This window comes from Carassius auratus, chromosome 1 (genome assembly GCF_003368295.1).
Source record: "Carassius auratus strain Wakin chromosome 1, ASM336829v1, whole genome shotgun sequence".
In the NCBI taxonomy this organism is placed as follows: domain Eukaryota; kingdom Metazoa; phylum Chordata; class Actinopteri; order Cypriniformes; family Cyprinidae; genus Carassius; species Carassius auratus.
In genome coordinates, this window is record NC_039243.1 from 34531788 (window position 1) to 34558138 (window position 26351).

General features: G+C 37.8%; 1 protein-coding gene across 4 annotated transcripts in view; it reads left to right on the forward strand.

The window, feature by feature from the left end:
• The first annotated feature begins 9701 nt into the window (after nucleotides 1–9701).
• The window catches only part of LOC113108629 (paraspeckle component 1-like), a 29672-nt gene continuing 13022 nt past the window's right edge, over nucleotides 9702–26351 (forward strand). For all 4 annotated transcript variants that reach the window (XM_026271860.1, XM_026271870.1, XM_026271879.1 and 1 more), the window contains exons 1-5: nucleotides 9702–10149; nucleotides 12968–13269; nucleotides 14088–14183; nucleotides 14310–14506; nucleotides 19520–19604. In XM_026271860.1, coding sequence (XP_026127645.1) covers nucleotides 9808–10149; nucleotides 12968–13269; nucleotides 14088–14183; nucleotides 14310–14506; nucleotides 19520–19604 — 1022 coding nt within the window. In that variant the 5' untranslated portion in view covers nucleotides 9702–9807. The remainder of the gene's footprint in view (nucleotides 10150–12967; nucleotides 13270–14087; nucleotides 14184–14309; nucleotides 14507–19519; nucleotides 19605–26351) is intronic.

The window sequence follows — 26351 nt, forward strand, 5'->3', positions numbered from 1 at the left end:
GTGAATATACCAACCATGACAGTACCAATCACCCTACGAGCACGGCCTGGCACTCCCAGAGGAACTTACCTGTCAATCGTATTCATCGACAAGGGAGTGATCCAGAATGTCCCTAGCAGGAACCCAACTTCTCTCCTCCAGATCGTAATCTTCCGAGTCCACCAGGTACTGAAATTCACATCCCCTCTGTCTCGAGTCCAGTCAATTTGGAGACATGAAAAAACGTAATGAACCCTCCTGTACGCCAGAGGAAGTTTGGGTTGGATATTAGATATTAGATTTAAAAGCTCTCTGTGATGTTTGCCCTATAAGGTGCTATAAAAAAAACCTTTCCTAATACTGTACTTTTTTTTACAATAAGAACTTATTGAATACAATTGATAAACTAATGATAAAAATAATGAACTATGTAAAATAATAATAATAATAATAGTCTATTCCTTGCAGTGGGTGTTAGGTGGTCACAAGATGAATTCATTAGGGCAAAGTATTACACACTACGCTGGGATTACCACATCCCAAAAGCCCTAAGGCACTGCAGAGTTGGCTGATTAAGGAGACAATGGGCTTCCCACTGGCAGGAAAAGAGAAAAAGAGAAGTGCTCATTCACTCAGAGGACTGCAGAGGCTGCAGCCCTATGGTTCACATTGCCACAGGCTTCCTTCGATCAGAGCAGGACAATCACACAGGTCTGAGGGCCATGCACACACACTCAAAACAAAACACATTGTTCACTAAAACTTATCTCAAAACACGTGCTTTGTCATGAGGTCCAGCTTGAGTCAGGCAAGATTAACAACAAAACAAGACAAAACAACTTTGCCACCATAACCTCACATTGTTGAATATTTATGACAGTATTGTGTAGATCAAAGCTGTGTACAATGACAACACAACCATGAACAATAGCAACCTTCCAAGTCACCTTTTAACACTGTTTTGTATTGTAAAGTTATGAATCTAGATGGATTGTTGATTTCTGGTGTAATCTAAATAAACCACACCATTTATTTCCAGGATTGATTCTTTTTAATGTCCTTATGATGAAAGTGATTTAACATTGACGTCATCTGGAATTACATCGGCTTGTTTAAGGCAAGTATTAAACTGATGTTAAATTTGAAATACTTTCAAGGCAGGGGAAACACACACACACACCAGAAAACAACATCTTGGTCTTTGGCCACTATTTAGTTTTAGTATAGTATTTTGTTATTTGCATGTTTAAATATTTGTCGCCTACTGTTGTGATATGCATGTGCATGTGACTTTTAGTTATCTTGTCTTTCAGTTTTATTTTTAACTGACTCTTAGTTTGTATTTTAGTTCCTGTTCTCAGTTGTTTATTTTTCCCACACACATATCACTTGTCATCATGATTAATTTACTCTCAGGTGTTTATCATTATTTTCCTTATTTTCTTGGTATTTAAATTTCAGTCTTTTCAGTTTTAATTTGTCTGTTCTCTTTAATGCACTAGTTAATCTATTGTGACTGTATTTGTTAATTTATCTTCTTAGTGTGTTGTTAAATCAATCAATCAATCAATCACCTTTATTTATATAGTGCTTTAAACAAAATACATTGCGTCAAAGCACTGAACAACATTCATTTGGAAAACAGTGTGTCAAAAATGCAAAATGATAGTTAAAGGCAGTTCATCATTGAATTCAGTTGTCATCTCTGTTCAGTTTAAATAGTGTCTGTGCATTTATTTGCAATCAAGTCAATGATATCGCTGTAGATGAAGTGACCCCAACTAAGCGAGCCAGAGGCGACAGCGGCAAGGAACCGAAACTCCATCGGTGACAGAATGGAGAAAAAAACCTTGGGAGAAACCAGGCTCAGTTGGGGGGCCAGTTCTCCTCTGATCAGACGAAACCAGTAGTTCAATTCCAGGCTGCAGCAAAGTCAGATTGTGCAGAAGAATCATCTGTTTCCTGTGGTCTTGTCCTGGTGGTCCTCTGAGACAAGGTCTTTACAGGGGATCTGTATCTGGGCTCTAGTTGTCCTGGTCTCCGCTGTCTTTCAGGGCAGTAGAGGTCCTTTCTAGGTGCTGATCCACCATCTGGTCTGGATACGTACTGGATCCGGGTGACTGCAGTGACCCTCTGATCTGGATACAGACTGGATCTGGTGGCTACGGTGACCTCGGAACAAGAGAGAAACAGACTAATATTAGCGTAGATGCCATTCTTATAATGATGTAGAAAGTACGGTGTTATGTGAAGTGTTTCCGGTTCCGGTTGACCTAATTAATGCAGCCTAGAAATCCTTTAACGGATTTGGATATTAAAAGCATATTAGTATGTTATGTGTATGCCAGGTTAAAGAGATGGGTCTTTAATCTAGATTTAAACTGCAAGAGTGTGTCTGCCTCCCTAACAATGTTAGGTAGGTTATTCCAGAGTTTAGGCGCCAAATAGGGAAAGGATCTGCCGCCCGCAGTTGATTTTGATATTCTAGGTATTATCAAATTGCCTGAGTTTTGAGAACGTAGCGGACGTAGAGGAGTATAATGTAGAAGGAGCTCATTCAAATACTGAGGTGCTAAACCATTCAGGGCTTTATAAGTAATAAGAAATATTTTAAAATCTATACGATGTTTGATAGGGAGCCAGTGCAGTGTGGACAGGACCGGGCTAATATGGTCATACTTCCTGGTTCTAGTAAGAACTCTTGCTGCTGCATTTTGGACTAGCTGTAGTTTGTTTACCAAGCGTGCAGAACAAACCACCCAATAAAGAATTACAATAGTCTAACCTTGAAGTCATAAATGCATGGATTAACATTTCTGCATTTGACATTGAGAGCATAGGCCGTAATTTAGATATATTTTTGAGATGGAAAAATGCAGTTTTAAACACTTTTCACATAATTTTCTTCATCATCACCATTTGCTTTACAACTACTGTATGTGTGACAGAAAAATATACCCTAAATGGAAGATGGAAATCGCTTCCATTAATGTTTCCCCATTTGGGAGACACAAACTTTTTAGAGGAGTGACAGTATGCCTGTTCCAGTATGGCAGAGACCTGGAGGTTTATGTGTAGGAGTTCCTCTACCTCTGCTATCATGCCACCTGCCATGACCTCTGATTGATAATACCTACAATATCAAAATCAACTGTGTGCGGCAGATCCTTTTCCTATTTAGCACCCAAACTTTGGAATAATCTACCTAATATTGTTAGTTTAGATATTAAAGACCCATCTCTTTAACCTGGCTTAAACATAACACACTAACAAATATCTAATATTCAAATCCGTTAAGGAGTTTTAGGCTGCATTAATAAGGTAAACCGGAACTGGGAACACTTCACATAACACACGATGTACTTGCTACATCATTAGAAGAATGGCATCTACACTAATATTTGTCTGTTTCTCTCTTGTTCCGAGGTCACCGTAGCCACCAGATCCAGTCTGTATCCAGATCAGAGGGTCACTGCAGTTGCCCGGATCCAGTACGTATCCAGACCAGATGGTGGATAGAAAGAACCTAGAAAGAACCTCTACTGCCCTGAAAGACAGCGGAGACCAGGACAACTAGAGCCCCAGATACAGATCCCCTGTAAAGACCTTGTCTCAGAGGAGCACCAGGACAAGACCACAGGAAACAGATGATTCTTCTGCACAATCTGACTTTGCTGCAGCCTGGAATTGAACTACTGGTTTCGTCTGATCAGAGGAGAGCTCGCCTCCAAATGAGCCTGGTTTCTCCCAAGGATTGGAGTTTTGGTTCCTTGCAGCTGTCACCTCTGGCTTGCTTAGTTGGGGATGCTTAATATCCAGCGATTATTCTTGACTTGATTGCACAGATACTATTTAAACTGAACTGAGTTGGATGATGATATCACTGAATTCAACAATGAACTGCCTTTAACTGAAAATTAAGTGTTTACCATTGTAATTTTGCACTAATGACACAATATGTTCCCAATTTATGCTGTACAGTGCTTTGTCACAATCTGTACTGATAAATAAAGGTGACTTAACTTGACTGGACAAAGATCTCTGCTTAGTCATGCCCTGCGGTGATCACTGCTGGATCCTGGAGGCATTAATTTCACACTGACACAAAGAGACCTGCATTCACAGTGGGTGAAGTGCACCCAACAAGCCAAAGGAGACAGAAATGGAGAAAATACTTTGGAAGAAACCAGGCTCATTTTGGGGGCCAGACCTCCTCTGGCCAGACGAAACCAGCATTATGTGGTTTAATTCCAGGCTGCAACACAGGTCAGATTGAGCAGAGGACTCATCTGGTTTCCGTGGTCTTGTGCTGATGACCGTTGAGGTGATGAGATCTTCACTGGGGATCTGTCTCTGGGCTGCATCTAGTTGGCATGGTTTCCACTGACATTGGTTTCATAGGAAGTGTTCCTGGTTCCAGTTGAATGGGGAGGAAAATGTATTCCACATGTTTGTTAGACCCCAAGAATGAAGGTAAACAGGGAAAGATAATGCTGAACAGCTGAATGATAGAAGTTACTTGATATGTATTGCATTTAATCAATATTGTATTCTCCACCTATTGCATTAATTGATCTATTATCTTACTTATCAGTAGTGAAATTACTGTAAATATAGTAGTCAAATTAACATAAATGTCCTCAGTGGCTGATCATGGACAGCACATAGGATTGTTTGATTACTGTGAGAATGACAAGTAATGAGACTATTTCATTGGCCATGAATTACTGAAGTTGTCCTACTCCTTGGGGAGAAGCTGGCCTCCTGTTTCCGTGTTCAAGGGGTTAAGGAGATTAATCAATGTCAACGTCTGCTTTTTTGAAGGCAATAAACTACAGACTTTTGACAATGCCCTACAGAGCACCACTTTGTTCAGTCACACGTTCAACCAAACCCCCCCATGCCTGTCAAGCTGGCTGCTAGAGCCTGCCTTTCTAAGGGCTCCCACTCTGCTCTTCCCTGCTTGACCTATTATTTGATATTTGACCACTCAGTTGCAAGACACTTGCTCTTTGGAGCTCAAATGTCACTGGGGCATCTTGTCAGTTCACAGACACCTCTGGCTGACAAGTGATTTTACTTTACTGTGTTACAAGGCAGGAAATACTAGGAGGCAGTGGCTATGTCACCACAGCTGTAGGCACTGCCAAGCAGGCCATGATAAAATTTGAGAATCACCAACAGAAATACACCAACATAAACATATATAGATCTTGAGTTAGTTAATTTTATTTGATAAGATACTGTTTAAGAAGACGTATTGAATAATTAAGTACATCTTCATTTCTCTACCTTCAGCCATGATAGCTTGAATTAATTTCTTCATAGAAGATTGGGGCAATGACTCTAAATCTGTTTGCCCTGTGCTATGAGTGACAGTGCATTTTATAGGAGGAAGATTTTAAATGGAGATAGCTAGGTGATACAGGATAGCAGTCACATTATTTCTGGTCTTTGCAACCTCTTCAAAGACTGCAACTAAATGCTTGTCTTCTGTGGAGCTGACATGGAGAAGTGGGTGCTCAGTGAACCATGGCTTGGCTGCCACGAAATGACAGGAATCATTGGCATACATTTCAAACAGCTTGCATGATCCCATTAAAGTGCCACACATCCCACTTTAAAACAAAAAACAGAGAATCCACTTTGATAGATTTGAGTCTAGAATAGATTATTGATTTTTTTCCCTCCTCCCATTGTTTAGAACTTTGGAAAATTAAAACAAAATCTAAGGTGAATTATAGTAGCCAAAAACTATAGAAATCTAAAAATTAATCAAAGACACACTTAAAGTAACACTCCAAAAAAATGCTAATTTTCAGTTGGGTTCTTACCATTTTCGAATCCATTCAGCCGATCTCCACGTCTGGCCGTAGCACTTTTAGCTTAGCTTAGCATAGATTATTGAATTTGATTAGAGCGTTAGCATCTTGCTCAAAAATGATCAAAGATTTTCAATTTTTTCCTTTTTAAAACTTGTTTCTTCTGTAGTTAAAGTAAAAGGTAAATAGTTTATTTATAAAAAATGATAATCAGGGCTACCAACACTGTATTTATCATACTGTAAAGGTAGGTTTAGGGTTGGGGTAGGTGTACATGTTAATAAAGCCTCACACTGAGATCTGATAGGTAGCACTTTTCGCTATCGAATTATGGTACCATTTATTTTAATAGGAAGCAGCTAAATATGATAGGGTAGCACAAATTGTCAGAACACCAGTTCTAGACATTAGGAGGCTCTAGTTGGAGCCCCCCCCCCCCTCCCCCCCCCCAACTACCAATAAAAAGATCTTGAAACAAATATGATCCCTAATCTTTTTGTTTGTACTACATTTAATTTTACATTTTGTATGTTTTTACTTACAACAGTAACAGTTAACAGTGCAAAAGTTTGGACATATTACTATTTTTAATGTTTTTGAATAAAGTCTCTTATGCTCATCAAGCCTGGATTTATTTGATCAGGAATACAGTGAGAAAACATATTTTGTGAAATATTATTACAATTTAAAATTATGTTTTTCTATTTTACTATACTTTAAAATATATTTCTGTGATGCGTAGCTGTATTTTCAGCATCATTCCTCCAGTCTTCATTGTCACATGATCTGCAGAAATCAGAATAATATGATGATTTATTATCAGTGCTGGAAACATTGCTTAATGAGCAGTGAATTTTGTTTAGATCCCTGCAGCGCACGCTGAGCCGTCTGAAGTGGTTCTCACTCAGAGTTGTAACAGAAAGTTTAAGAGCATCAAGAGCGTTGAAGACATGACTTTGGATCTGAATTGAAAGCAAATCTGCAAAGGCTATTGTTTGCTAGCAATGAAGATCTTTATTAAATGAACATTTTGTTTAGGATTCTTTGATGAATAGAAAGCTAAAAAGAACATCATTGATAGTAGATTAACATATTGGAATGATTTCTGAATGATTATGTGACACTGAATACTGGAGTACAGGCTGATGAATATGTATATATACACACACACACACACACACACACAAATCAAGTGGAAGAGAAAAACTACTTAGCAGAATTTTTTTTAATTAAATTAAAAATTACAAAGTTATTTTCTAGTTAGTTGAAACTGAAATTATAAATGTTCTGTTCTATTTTCTATCTATGTTCTCTTTTATTACTGTAGAGCAGTAATATATTATCACCAGCAGAATTTAGAAGACACACACATATGAGATCCTTTATTTGATTTTTTTTAAAAAATTCTAGTGTGTTTGCTTTTTAACTTTGAATACAAACTTCTCTGCTTTTACTTCTGTAGCTATTTTGACAGTCAGCTCCCGATGCGCCGTAATTCACTGTTCAATGCTTTTTTAAACTCGTAATTAAGCGGTGAATGATTTCTGATCGCTGATCGACAGGAAAAGTTAATAGTTAGAATACACTGCAATCACTCTAAAATAGATGATGACATCTCACACACCTGCATTAGGAGCTGTACTTCTTTGTGGGTCTATTTAGCCGTTTGCATCACACACTTCGCAGCACCTGATGGATGCATTCGTTACGCACACATTCAGAAGACTGGGCCCACTTTAAACGGCAACATTAATTGGTTTAATTTGCAGGTGAGTGACAATTCAACTATATCCAATGAACAATAAGGCTAAAATTTGCTGCCGGTCTTGACTGGTGGACTAGTATATAGCAGATGCTTTAGTTATGGAGGCCTCTCCTCAGAGCCGAATCCCGAGGCAATCGCCTGCTCTGTCTACAGACCAAGAGGTGAGTAAAACAGACACCATGCCATCCATTTGAGTTTCTAGAGTGGGCCTTAAAGGGTTAGTTCACCCAGATAGCAAAATTATGTAATTAATAACTTACCCTCATGTTGTTTCAAACCCGTAAGACCTCCATTTATGGTAAATGGACTGCATTTATATAGCGCTTTCAACAGACCACATGGCCATCCAAAGCGCTTTACAATTTGCCTCACATTCAACCATTCACACACCGACTGCGGTGTCAGCCATTCAAGGCGCCATCCAGCTCGTCGGGGTTAGGGAGAGGGAGTGTCAGCCACATTAAAAAGTGAACAGCTTAAGTCATTTGTGGATTAATGCGTATTAGAGATGCGAACCGTTTAAAACGATTCAGTTCGATTTGGTGAACTGAATGATTCATTCGCGAACCGGATATCCAGACTGCTTTGATTTGAACTCTCTCACAACAGACACGGAAGAGAAGACAATGCTGAATAAAGTCGTAGTTTTTGCTATTTTTGGACCAAAATGTATTTTCGATGCTTCAAAAAATTCTAACTGACCCTCTGATGTCACATGGACTACTTTGATGATGTTTTTCTTACCTTTCTGTACATGGACAGTATACCGTACACACAGCTTCAATGGAGGGACTGAGAGCTCTCGGACTAAATCTAAAATATCTTAAACTGTGTTCTGAAGATAAACGGAGGTCTCACAGGTTTGAAACAACATGAGGGTAAGTTATTAATGACATAATTTTGCTATACGGGTGAACTAACCCTTTATCTTTAATAAAACTGAAGCTCACTACAGTAATAATGAACACAAATCTGAACTTAATGTTTTTTAACCATCCTGTTGTGTTTAAAAACTGGGTAAAACTGTTTTGGGGGTCAAGGTGACCTACGTTAGTTTCCATGCAATTTGCCAAAAATTGGCATATTGAAGAAAAAAAAATCTAACATTTTTAAACAAAAGCAGAAAATGTCATGACGGAGGAGGAAGAGGAGCTGAGGATCAAAACAGAAATCCAACAGGTAATGAAGACTGTCACATCTTCACACATAAAGACATACAAAGGAAGCTGAGGGCATATAAATACACAGGTGATAGTCTTTTAAACAATGGTCTTTTCATGATATCTCATGATTCTGGTTCTAAATATGGTTAACAAGATATACACTATTCTCACACTGAATTACATTTTTAGTGGGTGTCTTCTGTAAATCATAGTAATAATTACCTTTTCATCCATTGATTTCTATAATCCAGCATTTGCACATCTTCCCAGCAGATGGCAGTGTGTGCATAGTATTAACTGCAGGGGCATTACATTATAATTGGTCTCGATTCACAAAGGAGTGAAAGGAAATGAGAAAGTGGATGAGGTGGTGTTAAAGAAGGAAAACATGCAAATAGAAATCAGTAAGCACAGAGGTGAAATACTTTATCTAGGAAAAGCAGTGAAAACAGAAGAGAAGAAATTTAATTTAATTGTATTAAGGTCAAGGCTATGGCATTGGCACTAAATACATTAAAAACATTTAATGTAACATTAAAAATTTTAGATACTAGACTGGTTTGTGTTAGGATTGTCAGGAAGAGGAATCAGTGGAGCATGTAATTCTAAACTGAGGGAAATACATGGCACAGAGAGATAATCATCTGAAGGCATTGGGGTGCAGAAACTCACTTTAAAAACAGCCCTAAGGATGACTGTTCAGTTAAATAAATATACAGGCGTTTAATATATTGTTACACTTTCTAAAGGAAACAGGATTAAGCAGTATTTAATAAATAATTTATTTATTTAATTATTTAATGTGCCCCATAATATCAACGCTCCACACTCCATCCCAGGAGGTGGCGATATTTGCACCAATGGCGGGTTTTTCAACCGCCATAAAACGACAAAGAAGAAGAAGAAGAATAGCTGCATGAGCTGGAAGCTTTTTCTTTTGGGTTATTGCGTTATCATAATAGTAATTAGAATATAACATAAAATAACGTAATTCTGTTAGTAAATTACGAGTATTTCAATTAAAGCCAGTTAAAACCAGAACCAGTGTTTTGTTAGCGATAGTTCAGGCTGCAGCGCGATGGCGAACCGTAACCTACAGCAGGTGAATAATCCGAGCAGCGCCAAAGATGCATCTCCGCAGCCGCAGAACGTGAACTCTCCAGCGGATCCCAGCGAGGTCACGGACGCTCCCCCGCCTCCGGAACCGAGTCCTGCCGACACCGAGCCTCACGAGATGACCGTGAACCTAAAGAACTTTCGGAGACCCGGGGAGAAAACATTCACCCAGCGGTGCAGACTCTTTGTCGGTAATCTCCCATCGGATATGACGGAGGACGATTTCAAGAAGATGTTTTCCAAATATGGCGAAGCAAAGGAGGTTTTCATCAACCGAGACAGAGGATTCGGCTTCATTCGGCTGGTGAGACACTTTACGTTAAACGCACTGTATCCAGCACAGCAAATGTAGTTACATAAATAGTTGCATGTTCAGATTATTTTGGATTGGGGTTTTCTAGGCAAGTGGTGTAATATTTTTATAATTATTAAGCTGATATATGAAAACACTAGTTCGAGTCCGTTTCTATCCCTTCTATAATTCCCGTGTTGGCCGATTTAACCAGGCGTCAAAGATCGGTCAGTGGTCAGTATCTGATTATTTTCAGGAACCCTGCGATTAAAAAAAATATATATATATATAATTTTTAGATGTCCCGATTCAACCCTGTACGGACACCTTGGCAATTGAATCGCCATTGGCTAGTAAATGTATTAGTTTACTCGCCAGACTGCCAGACTTATATATATATATATATATATATATATATATATATATATATATATATATAATATGGTGGTGCTTTGTTGTCATTCAGTTTTTATGTAAAAAAGAAGAAAAAAAGAAAGAAAAGAAAGCGGAAAAAATTCAAAATAATACTGATCAGAAGATAATAATCCGAATTCTAATAATAATAACAACAACATTAAAACATGCACTAAGGGTGAACGAGCTGCTGGATTCATGAATATTAATCGCGGGAACTGATTTGCTGAAATTACAACGGGGACGATGATAAGTGAGCACCAGCCAATGAGAGTGTTGTTTGCGCATTAGTTCCACCTACTACCGGAATACCAGTCAGTTTTTAAAAACGGAAGAAACAAATCCAAAGCACCTCCGTTATTTTGTCAAGGAAATACAACAAAGGACATTGTTTACATGTAACTCTGTGCTAAACTTATACCTAGCCTCAAACTCACACACTGGCGAGTAAAAACTCAGAATTTATTAGCAATTGGCTAATATTATACATCATTTAGTCTCTAGAGTGAAGATTTAGTCGCATATGCAAGCTCTCGATTCGATTCTCGATCTTTTTATTTTATTACATTTAGTGACTATAGTTTTAATACAAATGCTACTGATATTTCTAAAAGAATTAACATTAAACATCAGTTAACAAATGTGGAATTAATAAAAAAAAATAATAATAATCACAGGCCTGTATTATAAACCTACTCTATTTCTATATTCTACTACTATATTCTGATGTTTCTTAATAAACTTTTATTTGGACAGGTTGCCTAAGGATGGAACTTGCAGCTGCTGTGTATGTAATGAGACGGTAGTTTTCTCAAATTATGCCGCGTTTCCACCGCAGGAACTTTACCCAGGAACTAGGGACTTTGGGCTGGTACTCGTGTGTTTCTACAACAGGAACCAGGAAATAAATAAAGTTCCGGGTAAAAAAAATGCCCCTCAGAAAGTCCCTGCTGGCGAGGTGGTACTTTTTCAAAGTTCCGGAACTTTCGGGGGCGGGACTTGGGCGCTAAACATTTCAGGCGAGAATGTAGTTGTTTAAAACTCAAATCTGTGCTTTATTTATAAAGACAGCGCCTATTTAAAAATGTGTTTCGCCGATCTCAGAGACGGTGAGCTCCACTCGATCAGCGGGAGATCAGTGATCATGTATCCGCCGAGAGCAGCCTCACCTCGGATAGACCTTCTGATGTGTGCCGCTGGCTCTGATGTCTCTTTAGTGGTTAAACATAAAATATCATTCGTTTTGGGTAAATCTAACAGGTAATCTTTGGTCTGTATTCAATTTATCTATATGTTAAAACTAAAATAAAGGCAAATTGATAACATATTTCGTTTCAGTGTAATGGCTGTATATATACACATATCCCTGAACTAAGTACATTTCTGCAGCTGTTATTATGTTTAAATGAAAACGAAAGGAGGCAGTGGTATTTGATATACTATTTAGTTTTATTGTAAATATACAGAGAGGAAAATTGCAGTAGCCAAGGCGAGCTGATTAAAGTTATCAAGTACGCTGCTGTTTGCAGATTTACCGGATTCGCGTCGTCACGGACATCACACTCCCGAGTCGAATGCACAAAGTCTGAACTACTGTGGATGCACATCCAAAATCAGCGTACTTTGTCTTGAGAAATGCGCGCAGACCTACGTCACCAGTCTATTTGCCTAATCTTTCCACCGCGGTGGAAACACAGAAAGCAACAGGTCTGGGGGGAAAAAGTTCCTGGGAAAAAACGTTCCTGGTACAAATGTTCCGGGTAATTTCAGTGGAAACTCGGCATGAAATGGTAAAATGCGAATGAAGTGAATCTCAGAGCAGCTGGAGATGATATTTGTGTATTCATATCATCGTAGTGAGACAGCAGAAGGTGAAAACACCACAAGCGTCGTCCACTCTTTAATATGTTTGTACATTAGTAAACAAAACAGTGTGCCACGCCATCCACCATTCAGTCATTAATTGCAGAAATCATGGCGCCTTATGTGTGACATTGAAAGCTTCTGCAGATTTATAGTATTCCTATAGCATTTCACCTGAAACGATCTCTGCATCAAGGACAAGGATTCAACCCTCTGCGTACACTTAGAATGTAACTGACTGTGTTTATGTGAATACTTGCCAAAGCGTGTGTTTTGATACAATTTTGTGTGAATTTGACTTTTTATGTGTAATAAGATAATTCTGTGTTTGCGTGCTGTTTGAGAGGCTGATTTATGTGTGAGCTTTGGGTGGAATCCATATTTGAATCCATATTTTTGTCTGAAATGCATTTTATTTAATGGACTCTTGCCATGATGACCATAAAAGACGTTAGCCTGACTGTGCTCAGCTGTGTTGGTGAACGAGTTGATTGCAGCATTTAAGCATTCGTTGTCATTTATTAAGCAAATTAATCACCATTTTCATTATTAGGAAACAAGAACACTTGCAGAGATTGCTAAGGCTGAGTTGGACGGCACAATGCTGGGGAACAGACCCATCCGTATTCGTTTTGCCACACACGGGGCTGCGCTCACAGTCCGAAACCTCTCTCCAGTGGTGTCCAATGAGCTGCTGGAGCAGGCCTTCTCCCAGTTCGGCCCAGTTGAGCGGGCAGTTGTGGTGGTTGATGACCGAGGTCGACCCACAGGAAAGGGGATTGTGGAGTTTGCCAATAAGCCTGCTGCCCGGAAAGCCTTGGATCGCTGTGCAGATGGAGCCCTTCTGCTTACAATGTAATAACTTTTCATTTTCACAGTATGATCAATGTATATTAGCGATCGATCTTTCTGCATCTTCATTTATTACACGGCTCTGGAATACTTGATCCTGATCAGTCGTGACATTCCGAGGTGTGTTATTCCCAGATAACAACCGATAAAACTGATAACACCGGCTCGTCCGGGTAACTCAAGTCGGGACTGTACTCTTTTTGAATAAAAGTTTTTTTTCTTGGTGGAATCTTTGCATTTGTTTAGCTAATAAAATATTCATCCCGATTCTATATTATGTGTACAATTATTTAATTGTCATCCTGGTATCGCGGACTCACTCTCGTTATAAACAAACGCAGCTGCTGCCATTTTGCGACCTTTATTTTGTACACTGTAATGGATAATAAATTACCATATTTTTCGGACATGTAAATATGTCATGATGAGGAATAAAACATATATAAGTCACACTGGACTATAAGCCGCATTTATTTAGAACCAAGAACCAAGAGAAAACATTACCGTCTCCAGCCACGAGAGGGCGCTGTGTGTCTTCAGTGTAGACTACAGGAGAACTGAACAGCATAGAGCGCCCTCTCGCGGCTGGAGATGGTAATGTTTTCTCTTGTTATCACAGATTAACCCCCTTCAGAGTGATACAAGACCCCTGATCACATGCTCAGCAGTTATTCTGTGATAACAAACTGCTTCATGTACATTTTCCCTTAATCAAATATGTCCAATAAGAGAATATTTGAATTTGACATGGTTGGTCCTTATGCCTCGTCTAATTTATTTATTTATTTTCCACATGGATCTGTTTTGTTTTTGTCCCTCAGGTCTCCTCGTCCAGTCATTATTGAGCCGACAGAACAGTTTGATGATGAAGATGGGCTACCAGAAAAGCTGTTGCAAAAATCAGCACAGTATCATAAGTAATTCATAAGACATTTAGAATAATTGTATTTTTAATGTTTACAGTATAATTAAGGAGAAAAAAATAATGCCTCAGTGGAGTTTTTAAATTGACCATAAATTAATCACAACAATCTTCAATCCAGGGAAAGGGAGCAGCAGCCACGCTTTGCTCAGCCAGGAACCTTTGAGTTTGAGTACTCCTCGCGCTGGAAGGCTTTGGATGAGATGGAGAAACAGCAGAGGGAACAAGTGGAACGCAACATACAAGAGGCAAAGGAGAAACTGGAGGCCGAAATGGAGGCTGCCAAACATGAGCATCAGCTCATGATGATGAGACAAGGTAGCTTTCTGAAAGAAAATGAAGTTGTTGTGCTTGAGAAAACAGCTATGGATTGTTTCTATTATATTGATACTGTGATGGAAACTACAGACTGGAGTGGAGATTGACCGATACATTGATTTACCGATATTTTCTCAGATATTTAAGCATTTTACCATAATCGGATATCGGTTTTGTAATATCAGTTTCACCGATAAACGCCGCCATCTTGTGGGTGTTTTGAGAATTGCACGCAGGATCGCCATTGCAGTGTGTCTGAGGGGAGACGAGACAACAACAACAGCATGCGGTTACTTGATTTGATTGTATTTAGTAAACTTAATTTAATGTGACAGCCAGTTATAGACAAATTAGATGCATTACATAAATGTCTGATATATAGTTTATGTAGCTTGGCTCTTAGAAATAAAGACTAACTCAAGGAGTCATGTTACGTAATCCATCAAGTCCTGTCCCAATAAAGACGTAACTTTTCCTGAATTAATATGCCGCTATGTCTATGCTTATCGTTAGGCTTGTGAAGTCAGAGTCACGCATATAATCTGTCAAGATCCTCTCCCAATAGAGACGTAACTTTACATGAGTTTAATCAGTGCTTCTCATTTTCAGTCCTCGCTCCCCCCAGCTCTGCATATTTTGCACGTTTCTTTTTTTTAACACACCTGATTCAGATAACCAGAAGAATATCCTGTGATGTCCACTTCCCAGATCACTTAGTTTGAATAGAACAAAACTCTGAAGCATTAAGAGAAACGTACAAAATGTACAGAGCAGGGTGGCACGAGGACTGGATTTGAGAACTGCTGAGTTAAATAATACAGCCATGAATGAGTGCATGTTGGGAAAAGAATTTGAAAACATTAGACATTCTACTTTTTTTTTGTGCTTATTGTTTATATTAGTGTTGCTGCTGTTGATGCTTTTTATAAATTAAATGTTTTTTTGTTTTTTTGTAATACAAAGATTACATTTAACATGAAATAATAATTTTCAACACTTAAAAAAAAGCATGTCTGAAAAAAGGAAAAACCAAAGTGAAGTATTTTCTTTCTACACCCATTTACTTTATAACAGTTAATAAATAAAACATTTTCATATCGGTTATTGGGCAAAAACATGCAAATAATTGGTATCGGTAAAAAAAAAAATTCTATATATATATAATGTCGGTCGATCCCTAGACAGGAGACAGGGCTGGGCAATACAGTTTAAAAAAATGTATCAAGATATAATGTTTCCTATCGTTCGATATCAATAATTATTGAAAATGTTTTATAAACTTTCTGAAGCAGAGCAGTAGAAAAAAAGTTTACATTTAACCACTGTCTTTTTAATTCACCAAATTTATTAAGACAAACAACAACAATCTATTTTAGTCTTAACAGACAAAATAAAAAACTCAGACAAATATTTCCTTTATATGCAGATTAAGGAAGTTTTAATGAAACAATTGGCCTGTCTCTGTCCTGCAGAGATTAGCTCCAACCCTAAAAAACAAAAAACAAAATAAAACGTCTCTGTAGCTTTAGTAATCCTGAAGAGCTTGATTCGCTTGTTCGGGTGTGTTTGATTAGGGTTAGAGCTGAACTCTGCAGGATAGCGTCACTCCAGGACCAACGTTGCCTATCCCTGATCTAAACTAATATTTATAAATCAAATATGATTTAGTAAATTGAATAAAGAAAATAAACAAAACAGCATTTTGTATTTATGCATATATCAATATAAACAGCCAAAGCGCCGATCACACAATTGCATTAAAAACATATGTGATGCAGTGAATAGGAATAGAACCCCAAATTCTCCAGACTCGTTTTCTAAAGTTTAACCTCTTTTAACTTTAGGCTTTCTGTTCGGGCTGTGAAATTAATCGCATTCGACTGTCATGCACATCTCGTCAGTAAAGCATGTCCTGTGATTAGTAGTACAGGTGCTGGTCATATAATTAGAATATCATCAAAAAGTTGATTTATTTCACTAATTCCATTCAAAAAGTGAAACCTGTATATTATATTCATTCATTACACACATACTGATATATTTCAAACGTTTATTTCTTTTAATTTTGATGATTATAACTGACAACTAAGGATTATCCCATTCAGTATCCAGAAAATTAAAATATTACTTAAGACAAATCCAAAGAAAGGATTTTTAGAAATCTTGGCCAACTAAAAAGTATGAACATGAAAAGTCTGATCATGTACAGCACTCAATACTTAGTTGTGTCTCTTGTGTCTGAATGACTGCAGCAGTGCGGCGTGGCATGGAGTGGATCAGTCTGTGGCACTGCTCAGGTGTTATGAGAGACCAGGTGTCTCTGATAGTGGCCTTCAGCTCTTCTGCATTCTTGGGTCTGGCATATCACATCTTCCTCTTCACAAAACCCCATTTTCTATAAGGTTAAGGTCAGGCGAGTTTGCTGGCCAATTAAGAACAGGGATACCATGATCCTTAAACCAGGTACTGGAAGCTTTGACACTGTGTGCAGGTGCAGAGTCCTGTTGGATAATGAAATCTGCATCTCCATAAAGTTGGTCAGCAGCAGGAAGCATGAAGTGCTCTAAAACTTCCTGGTACACGGCTGTGTTGACCTTTGACCTCAGAAAACACAGTGGACCAACACCAGCAGATGACATGGACCCCAAACCATCACTGACTGTGGAAACTTTACACTGGACCTCAAGCAACGTGGATTGTGTGCCTCTCCTCTCTTCCTCCAGACTCTGGGACCCTGATTTCCAAAGGAAATGCTAAATTTACTTTCATCAGAGAACATAACTGTGGAGCACTCAGCAGCAGTGCAGTCCAGTCCTTTCTGACTTTAGCCTAGACGAGATGCTTCTGATGCTGTCTGTTGTTCAAGAGTGGATTGACACAAGGAATGCGAAGCAGAAACCCATGTCTTGCATACGTCTGTGTGTAGTGATTCTTGAAGCACTGGCTCCAGCTGCAGTTTCTACCACATCTTTTCCTTCCCTTCGCCTCTCTATTAATGTGCTTGGACACAGAGCTCTGTGAACAGACAGCCTCTTTTGCAATGACCTTTTGTGTCTTAACCTCCTTGTGCAAGGTGTCAGTGGTCATCTTTTGGACAACTGTCAGGTCAGCAGTCTTCCCCATGATTGTGTAGCCTACAGAACTAGACTGAGAGATCATTTAAAGGCTTTGCAGGTGTTTTGAGTTAATTAGCTCATTAGAGTGTTGCACCAGGTGTCTTCAATATTGAACCTTTTCACAATATTCTAATTTTCTGAGATAATGAATTTGTGATTTTCCTTAGTTGACCGTTATAATTATCAAAATGAAAAGAAATAACCATTTGAAATATGTCAGTCTGTGTGTAATCAATTAATATACCAGTTTAACCTTTTGAATAGAATTAATGAAATCAAAATTTTGATGATTTTCTAATTATATGACCAGCACCTATAAATCTCAATCACTTGCTCTAGCTAAGCGATATTGTGTTCGTAATCAGATGCGATTCATCGGCGATTATGAATGCGATATTGCTTAATTGTTAGTGAACTACGGCTCTGTGTAGCGAATGCAGCTGAAAGCAGGTGATCATAGGACCGGCTTTACTGTAGAGATGCGCATGACAGTCAGATGCGATTAATTGCACAGCCCTACTTTCTGTTCATCTCTTGTGTGAGATACGAGTGCAATAGTCATAGTTATGTGTCTCAAAAATGCTCATCACGACACAAAAACATCTCCTAGAACTCACCCTTTGCATTCAGTTAACAGATCCACACGAATCATGCATGTTTACAAAGTCAAACGATAGCTTTATGTGCTTTAAAGATAAACTTGAAGTCTATTTATTCAAGATGTTCAATAATAGATTATTTTTGACTCTGTAATACAAGTTCATGAACCGATTCATGAACAGATGATTCTTTTGAGCCAATCTTTTAAAATAATAATTTATTTTGTTGAACGAAACAAGTGTGGAAACCAATGGTTCACAAACTGGATAGATCTGAGGTGCAGGGCTCGTAAAATCGCCTGCCCGACATCCCAGGGCTATTGTGTTTTCCACTAGGACTCCAAAATATATCCCCACCCTTGAATCTTGAATAGTGATGTAAAATTCCTAATTTGATTCGTGTTGTTTTCCCGCTTGAAGGGGTGAAACAGATCGTAGTTGATCATTTGCACTTGTTTCTAAATCTTGCTGATTCAATCGGTTTAAACAATTCGCGCGTTCGGAGCTTGCGCGCACTTATTCAAAGCAGGCGCAGAGAGCAGCATTTCAGACAAAGGCAGCGTAAATTCTGAATGAACACACACACAATTATCTCAAAAAAGTTGTCTCTCTCTCTCTCTCTCTCTCTCTGTAAATTAGACGAAGTGAAAGGGGGCGAGTTTTTAAGATACGCAATGGAGTTGACCAAGAAGGAGCGAGGGCAAAACACTCACGTGCAAACAAAACGCACTCCTTGTCGGCCGCGCGATCGACTCAATCATTCATTTGTGTAGAAAAGAGATGTAATATTATGATTTCCATCCTTTAAAAAAAAATATTGGCCAGCGGCCCACCGGGAAAAGCCAGTCCGTCCCGTCTATCATCACCGCAACTCGTGCGCCACTGATAAGGCTCCTGGACACACACCTACAATTTAAATACGCTCTACACCATTTTTGCATTCAAATGCAAATTTTTATTTAAAATTTGACTAATATTCCTGTTTTTGTTTCTCCGTATCCTCGCAGGCACTCATTTCAGCATATGTTTGTTTGTGGTGTCTTCTTGACTGTCTGCTTGTCACTCATAATACATGCCTTTAAATGGAAAAAAAGCATCAGACTATCGTGCAATATATCGAAAAAATTTTCTCTCGTTATCGATGATGGTGAACCATTGATAAATATCGATAACATTTTATCGCCAGGCCCACATGAGTGTCATATATCACAGGGCTGCAGATAATTTTCCTGCTTCAGGTAACAGTACTGATGTTCTTCACCTTGTCACAGTAAACATTTGTGGATTTATACCAACAGATCTCATGAGACGTCAAGAGGAGCTGAGGCGCTTAGAGGAGCTCAGGAATCAGGAGCTGCAGAAACGCAAGCAGATTGAGATGAGGTGTGCTTTTGTCTGAAAGAGAAAACATGTATTTGTGTAGGCTATGCTAAACACTTTATCTAGGGGAAGTCGTGGCCTAATGGGGAAGTCGTGGCCTAATGGTTAGAGGGTTGGACTCCCAATCGAAGGGTTGTGAGTTCTAGTCTCGGGCCGGACGGAATTGTGGGTGGGGGGAGTGCATGAACAGCTCTCTCTCCACCTTCAATACCACGACTTAGGTGCCCTTGAGCAAGGCATCGAACCCCCAACTGCTCCCCGGGCGCCGCAGCATAAATGGCTGCCCACTGCTCCGGGTGTGTGCTCACAGTGTGTGTGTTCACTGCTCTGTGTGTGTGTTCACAGTGTGTGTGTGTGTGTGTGTGTGTGTGTGTGTTCACTGCTCTGTGTGTGTGCATTTCGGATGGGTTAAATGCAGAGCACAAATTCTGAGTATGGGTCACCATACTTGGCTGAATGTCACTTCACCTTCACCTTCATATAGAATGTTTTAAATTCCAAATGTTATTTAATGAAACACTCATGCACTGTCAGGTTTTCTGTGGGTGTGCAGAATATGCAGATCATCTGCTGCCTGAGTGAAAGTAGAGCAGCAAGTCAGAGCTGGTGTGATTGAGTAATCAAGTCCACGTATAGTCAAGTCAAGTCACCTTTATTTATATAGCGCTTTAAACAAAATAAATTTCGTCAAAGCAACTGAACAACATTAATTAGGAAAACAGTGTGTCAATAATGCAAAATGATAGTTAAAGGCAGTTCATCATTGAATTCAGTGATGTCATCTCTGTTCAGTTTAAATAGTGTCTGTGCATTTATTTGCAATCAAGTCAATGATATCGCTGTAGATGAAGTGACCCCATCTAAGCAAGCCAGAGGCGACAGCGGCAATGAACCGAAACTCCATCGGTGACAGAATGTAGAAAAAAACCTTGGGAGAAACCAGGCTCAGTAGAAACCAGTAGTTCATTTCCAGGCTGCAGCAAAGTCAGATTGTGCAGAAGAATCATCTGTTTCCTGTGGTCTTGTCCTGGTGCTCCTCTGAGACAAGGTCTTTACAGGGGATCTGTATCTGGGGCTCTAGTTTTCCTGGTCTCCGCTGTCTTTCAGGGCAGTAGAGGTCCTTTCTAGGTGCTGATCCACCATCTCCAGCTGATCCAGCAATGCAGTTTTACAAATGCTAGAAACGTGGATTTCTAAGGAAAGATTGCGATCAAATAGCACACCTAGGTTCCTAACTAATGATGAAGAATTGAAAGAGCAACCATCAAGTCTCAGACAGTGTTCTAGTTTATTACAAGCAGAGTTTTTAGGTCCTATAATTAACACATCTGGTTTTTCAGAATTTAGCAGAAAGAAATTACTCATCATCCAGTTTTTTATATCGACTATGCCTTCCATTAGTTTTTCAAATTGGTGTGTTTCACCGGGCTGCGAGGAAATATAGAGCTGAGTATCATCAGCATAGCAGTGAAAGCTAACACCATGTTTCCTGATGATATCTCCCAAGGGTAACATATAAAGCGTGAAGAGTAGCGGCCCTAGTACTGAGCCTTGAGGTACTCCATACTGCACTTGTGATCGATATGATACATCTTCATTCACTGCCAAGAACTGATGGCGGTCATATAAGTACGATTTAAACCATGCTAATGCACTTCCATTGATGCCAACAAAGTGTTCAAGTCTATGCAAAAGAATGCTGTGGTCAATTGTGTCAAACGCAGCACTAAGATCCAATAAAACTAATAGAGAGATACACCCACGATCAGATGATAAGAGCAGATCATTTGTAACTCTAAGGAGAGCAGTCTCAGTACTATGATACGGTCTAAATCCTGACTGGAAATCCTCACATATACCATTTTTCTCTAAGAAGGAATATAATTGTGAGGATACCACCTTTTCTAGTATCTTGGACAGATAAGGGAGATTAAAAGCATACTAGCGGGTGTGTAGCCAAGTGACTCTGTCCCGTCCAGTCAGTGGCATAAAATCAAAACTCGGAGGTGAACGCCGGTTCAACACATAGTGATGGCGCGTGAGCGGTGAGCCATGCGTCTTCACTAAACTTTGTCAGTTGTATTTGTTTTTTGGTTTGGACATTCAAGCGATTAGATGATCGGATGTGTATTATTATATTGATCTACCATGTTTGCGCAGCTGCGTTGTGGCACGAACACTCATATAAACAGTAGATGTGAAGATCGCGCGCACAGAGGAACACAGAAACTAGTTGTCAGCGCTGTCCTGTGATTTATCACTAAAGTAGCTTAGAATCTCAAAACTTATTATAGCATGTTTGTGTGCAGTGCACATGAAGCACAAGTGAGTGCATAGAGAGCAGCGGTCGCGCTGTGGGTTCCCGGTTTGTGTCTGTTCTCGGACTGTTCTGTGTATTTTAACTGTAGAAAAGGCTGTTCTGAGTCGAAACTACGATACAGAAAACTACATCAGTATATCATCATAAACGCAGCCGTTTTTGTCTTACGTGAACATAAACAGATGAGAAAGAAAACATACGTGCAGTATTTTTGCTTAAAGAGAGAACAGCCTAATAAACGTGCTGTCTGTCATTTAATGTTAATCAAAAAAACAAAAGAAAATCACTCACTGATCTTGACTGAATATATTTAATAACTTTACTTGATTGATCTTTATTTTATTTATAAAAAGAAAACTAGGCAGTGTTTTTAAACTTTTAATTACAGTTTCTGTACCTGAAATTTTGTTTAGTTGCATTTATTTATATTGCTAATTGATTTGTTTGTTCCTTGTTACTGACTGTTTACTTGTCTTTAACACTTTAATATTTGAAATTTATATTAATCTAGTAATTTTTGCTATGGTATTTTTTTTTTTTTATCACAGGCAAAATTCCTCTTTCAGTGTTTTGTAGGCTGCTTATTTTTGCTCATGTTATTCAGCTGCAACAGAATGCTTTGTAAAAATGTGACATCTAAATGTTTAGATATTTATTTTTTTATATTGGATTTTTTTATCTTATTGGAATCGAAACTAAGAATCGGAATCGATAAAATTCAAACAATACCCAACCCTAGTAAAAATATTACGAACACAGATAAAATAACTGCTGATAGTCAATCATATTTACAGTACAAACCTTGTCAGTGAACTATGAGGGCAAAAAAAAAAAAAAAACGAAACAAAACAGTAGTTCATTAATCGTAATCCAGGTTTTGATTTTAGGCCATAATCGTCCAGCCCTACAACCTCGGACACAGAGTGATAATTAATATCATGCTGAGACGCAAACACTTTGTGCACAGCTATTGCGTTTGACATGTTATATTTCTCGCAGATTTCTGCTCGTTCTAAATCAGACATAAAGTACAGTAGGTTGCCAACCAAAATGAAGTTTTTACCGCCGCACGTACAGCCGCTGCTGTGTCTGTAAAGTGCATTTGCAGCTTTTGACCGCTGAGTGGCGCTTTAACCACAAGTTATCAAACAAGCACATCAAAGCACATTTTTCGCTAATAGTCGTCAGCTTTGCTTCACCAATGTGTTACATTTGACCGCTGCAGTCAGAGAAAATTAAAGAAAGACACTGTAGGCTAGTTAAAATATTTAATATTCCCAATGAAAGTTAAGTCCTTATAAAGTTATGTGCGTTTCTTAGAATGAATCCAAGCAAGATAAATGTCAAGCCGATGGCACTATAAAAAATTATTTAAAGTGAATCAAGGTTAAGCTCTCTCAGCTAAACTCTTATTCATGATGTAAAATAGGCTTTTTAATAGGAGTAGTTCAGATGTGTTTCAGTATCGATGGGGGAAAAAAATCATAAGTATGAGCAAAAATATGCCAAAGTGGACTGCTGCTCGCGCTGTATGTCACGGTGAAGGGCTGCGCACTGCATATGGAGCCTGGAGATTACTTTTTTTATTTCTTTTTTTTTTTTTTTCTAATTTTTTTTTCAACATTTAGCTTTTAACACACACACACATATATATAGATATATATATATATATATACACACACAGGCTAAAGGCCCAAGGCTATTAGCACCGCCCAGCCCATTTTAAGCACTATTGATTTGTTGGTCAGAATCCATTTTTCCATTTTACCCATTTAAAGCAATACTTAATTGAAAAATATTTTAAGAATACATGTCCATATTTTTAAAATATTGTATTTGTTAATAATATTAGCATAAATAATACAATTAAAATGAATGATGTAATTTATTTTTATTTTCAAATGGTTAAAATAGTTTTCATTATTTTTTATATTATTATTATTCCAGGTTACTGAAATTGGTTCTAAAAATTATTTTGACGTAATAGAAAATCACACAAAAGTTTGAACACCGAATACTATGCACAATATCAGATTTAGATCGGCCGTGTCTGACAGACACCTGATCCTGCAGAAGTGGCATTATTGGAGTGATAATGGATATCTGTCTACTTCTTGGCACATCCCTAGAAGTAGACAGAATGCTTTAAATCACCAAAAGGGTTTTTTCATTTTCAAAATGTTGTAGTACGTTTGTAGTTTAAAGAATGACTTACTACAGGTGAAAGTTTGCCAATATCTCCCTTACTGTACGTACAGTACATAATTATTCTTAAAAAACGATTACTGTAAATCACCAAAAGGTTTTTTTCATGTTCCAAAGCTTGTAGTACATTTGTAGATACAAGACTGACTTACTACAGGTGAAATTTTGCCAATATCTCCATGACTTTACGTACAGTACATAATTATTTTTAATAAACAATTACTGTATATCACCAAAAGGGTTTTTTCATGTTCCAAATGTTGTAGTACGTTTTATTTACAAGACTGACTTACTACAGGTGAAATTTTGCGAAAATATAACTTACTGTACGTACAGTACATAATTATTCTTAAAAAACAATTACTGTAAATCACCAAAAGGTTTTTTTTTCATGTTTCAAAGGTTTTAGTACGTTTGTAGTTAAAAGACTGACTTACTACAGGTGAAAGTTTGCCAATATCTCCCTTATTGTATGTACAGTACATAATAATTCTTAAAAAACGATTACTGTAAATCACCAAAAGGGTTTTGTCATGTTCCAAATTTTGTAGTACATTTGTAGATACAAGACTGACTTACTACAGGTGAAATATTGACAATATCTCCCTTACTGTACGTACAGTACATAATTATTTTTTAAAAACAATTACTGTATATCACCAAAAGGGTTTTTTCATGTTCCAAATGTTGTAGTACGTTTGTATTTACAAGACTGACTTACTACAGGTGAAATTTTGTGAATATAACTTACTGTATGTACAGTACATAATAATTCTTAAAAAACAATTACTGTAAATCACCAAAAGGGTTTTTTCATGTTTCAAAGGTTGTAGTACATTTGTAGATACAAGACTGACTTACTACAGGTGAAATTTTGCCAATATCTCCCTTACTGTACGTACAGTACATAATTATTCTTAAAAAACGATTACTGTAAATCACCAAAAGGGTTTTTTCATGTTCCAAAGGTTGTAGTACATTTGTAGATACAAGACTGACTTACTACAGGTGAAATTTTGCCAATATCTCCCTTACTTTACGTACAGTACATAATTATTCTTAAAAAACGATCACTGTAAATCACCAAAAGGGTTTTTTTCATGTTCCAAAGGTTGTAGTACATTTGTAGTTACAATAATTATTTACTACAGGTGAAAGTTTGCCAATATCTCCCTTACTTTACGTACAGTACATAATTATTCTTAAAAAACCATTACTGTAAATCACCAAAAGGGTTTTGTCATGTTCCAAATTTTGTAGTACATTTGTAGATACAAGACTGACTTACTACAGGTGAAATTTTGCCAATATCTCCCTTACTCTACGTACAGTACATAATTATTCTTAAAAAACCATTACTGTAAATCACCAAAAGGGTTTTGTCATGTTCCAAATTTTGTAGTACATTTGTAGATACAAGACTGACTTACTACAGGTGAAATTTTGCCAATATCTCCCTTACTGTACGTACAGTACATAATTATTTTTTAAAAACAATTACTGTAAATCACCAAAAGGGTTTTTTCATGTTCCAAATGTTGTAGTACATTTGTATTTACAAGACTGACTTACTACAGGTGAAATTTTGCCAATATCTCCCTTACTGTACGTACAGTACATAATTATTCTTAAAAAACGATTACTGTAAATCACCAAAAGGGTTTTTTCATGTTCCAAAGGTTGTAGTACATTTGTAGATACAAGACTGACTTACTACAGGTGAAATTTTGCCAATATCTCCCTTACTGTACGTACAGTACATAATTATTCTTAAAAAACGATTACTGTAAATCACCAAAAGGGTTTTTTCATGTTCCAAAGGTTGTAGTACATTTGTAGATACAAGACTGACTTACTACAGGTGAAATTTTGCCAATATCTCCCTTACTTTACGTACAGTACATAATTATTCTTAAAAAACGATTACTGTAAATCACCAAAAGGGTTTTTTTCATGTTCCAAAGGTTGTAGTACATTTGTAGTTACAATAATTATTTACTACAGGTGAAAGTTTGCCAATATCTCCCTTACTGTATGTACAGTACATAATTATTCTTACAAAACAATTACTGTAATTGACCAAAATGTTTTTTTTTGTCATGTTCCAAAGGTTGTAGTACATTTGTAGTAACAAGACTTACTACAGGTGAAAGTTTGCCAATAGCTAACATACTGTATGTACAGTTCATAATTATTCTTAAAAAACAATTACTATATATATATAT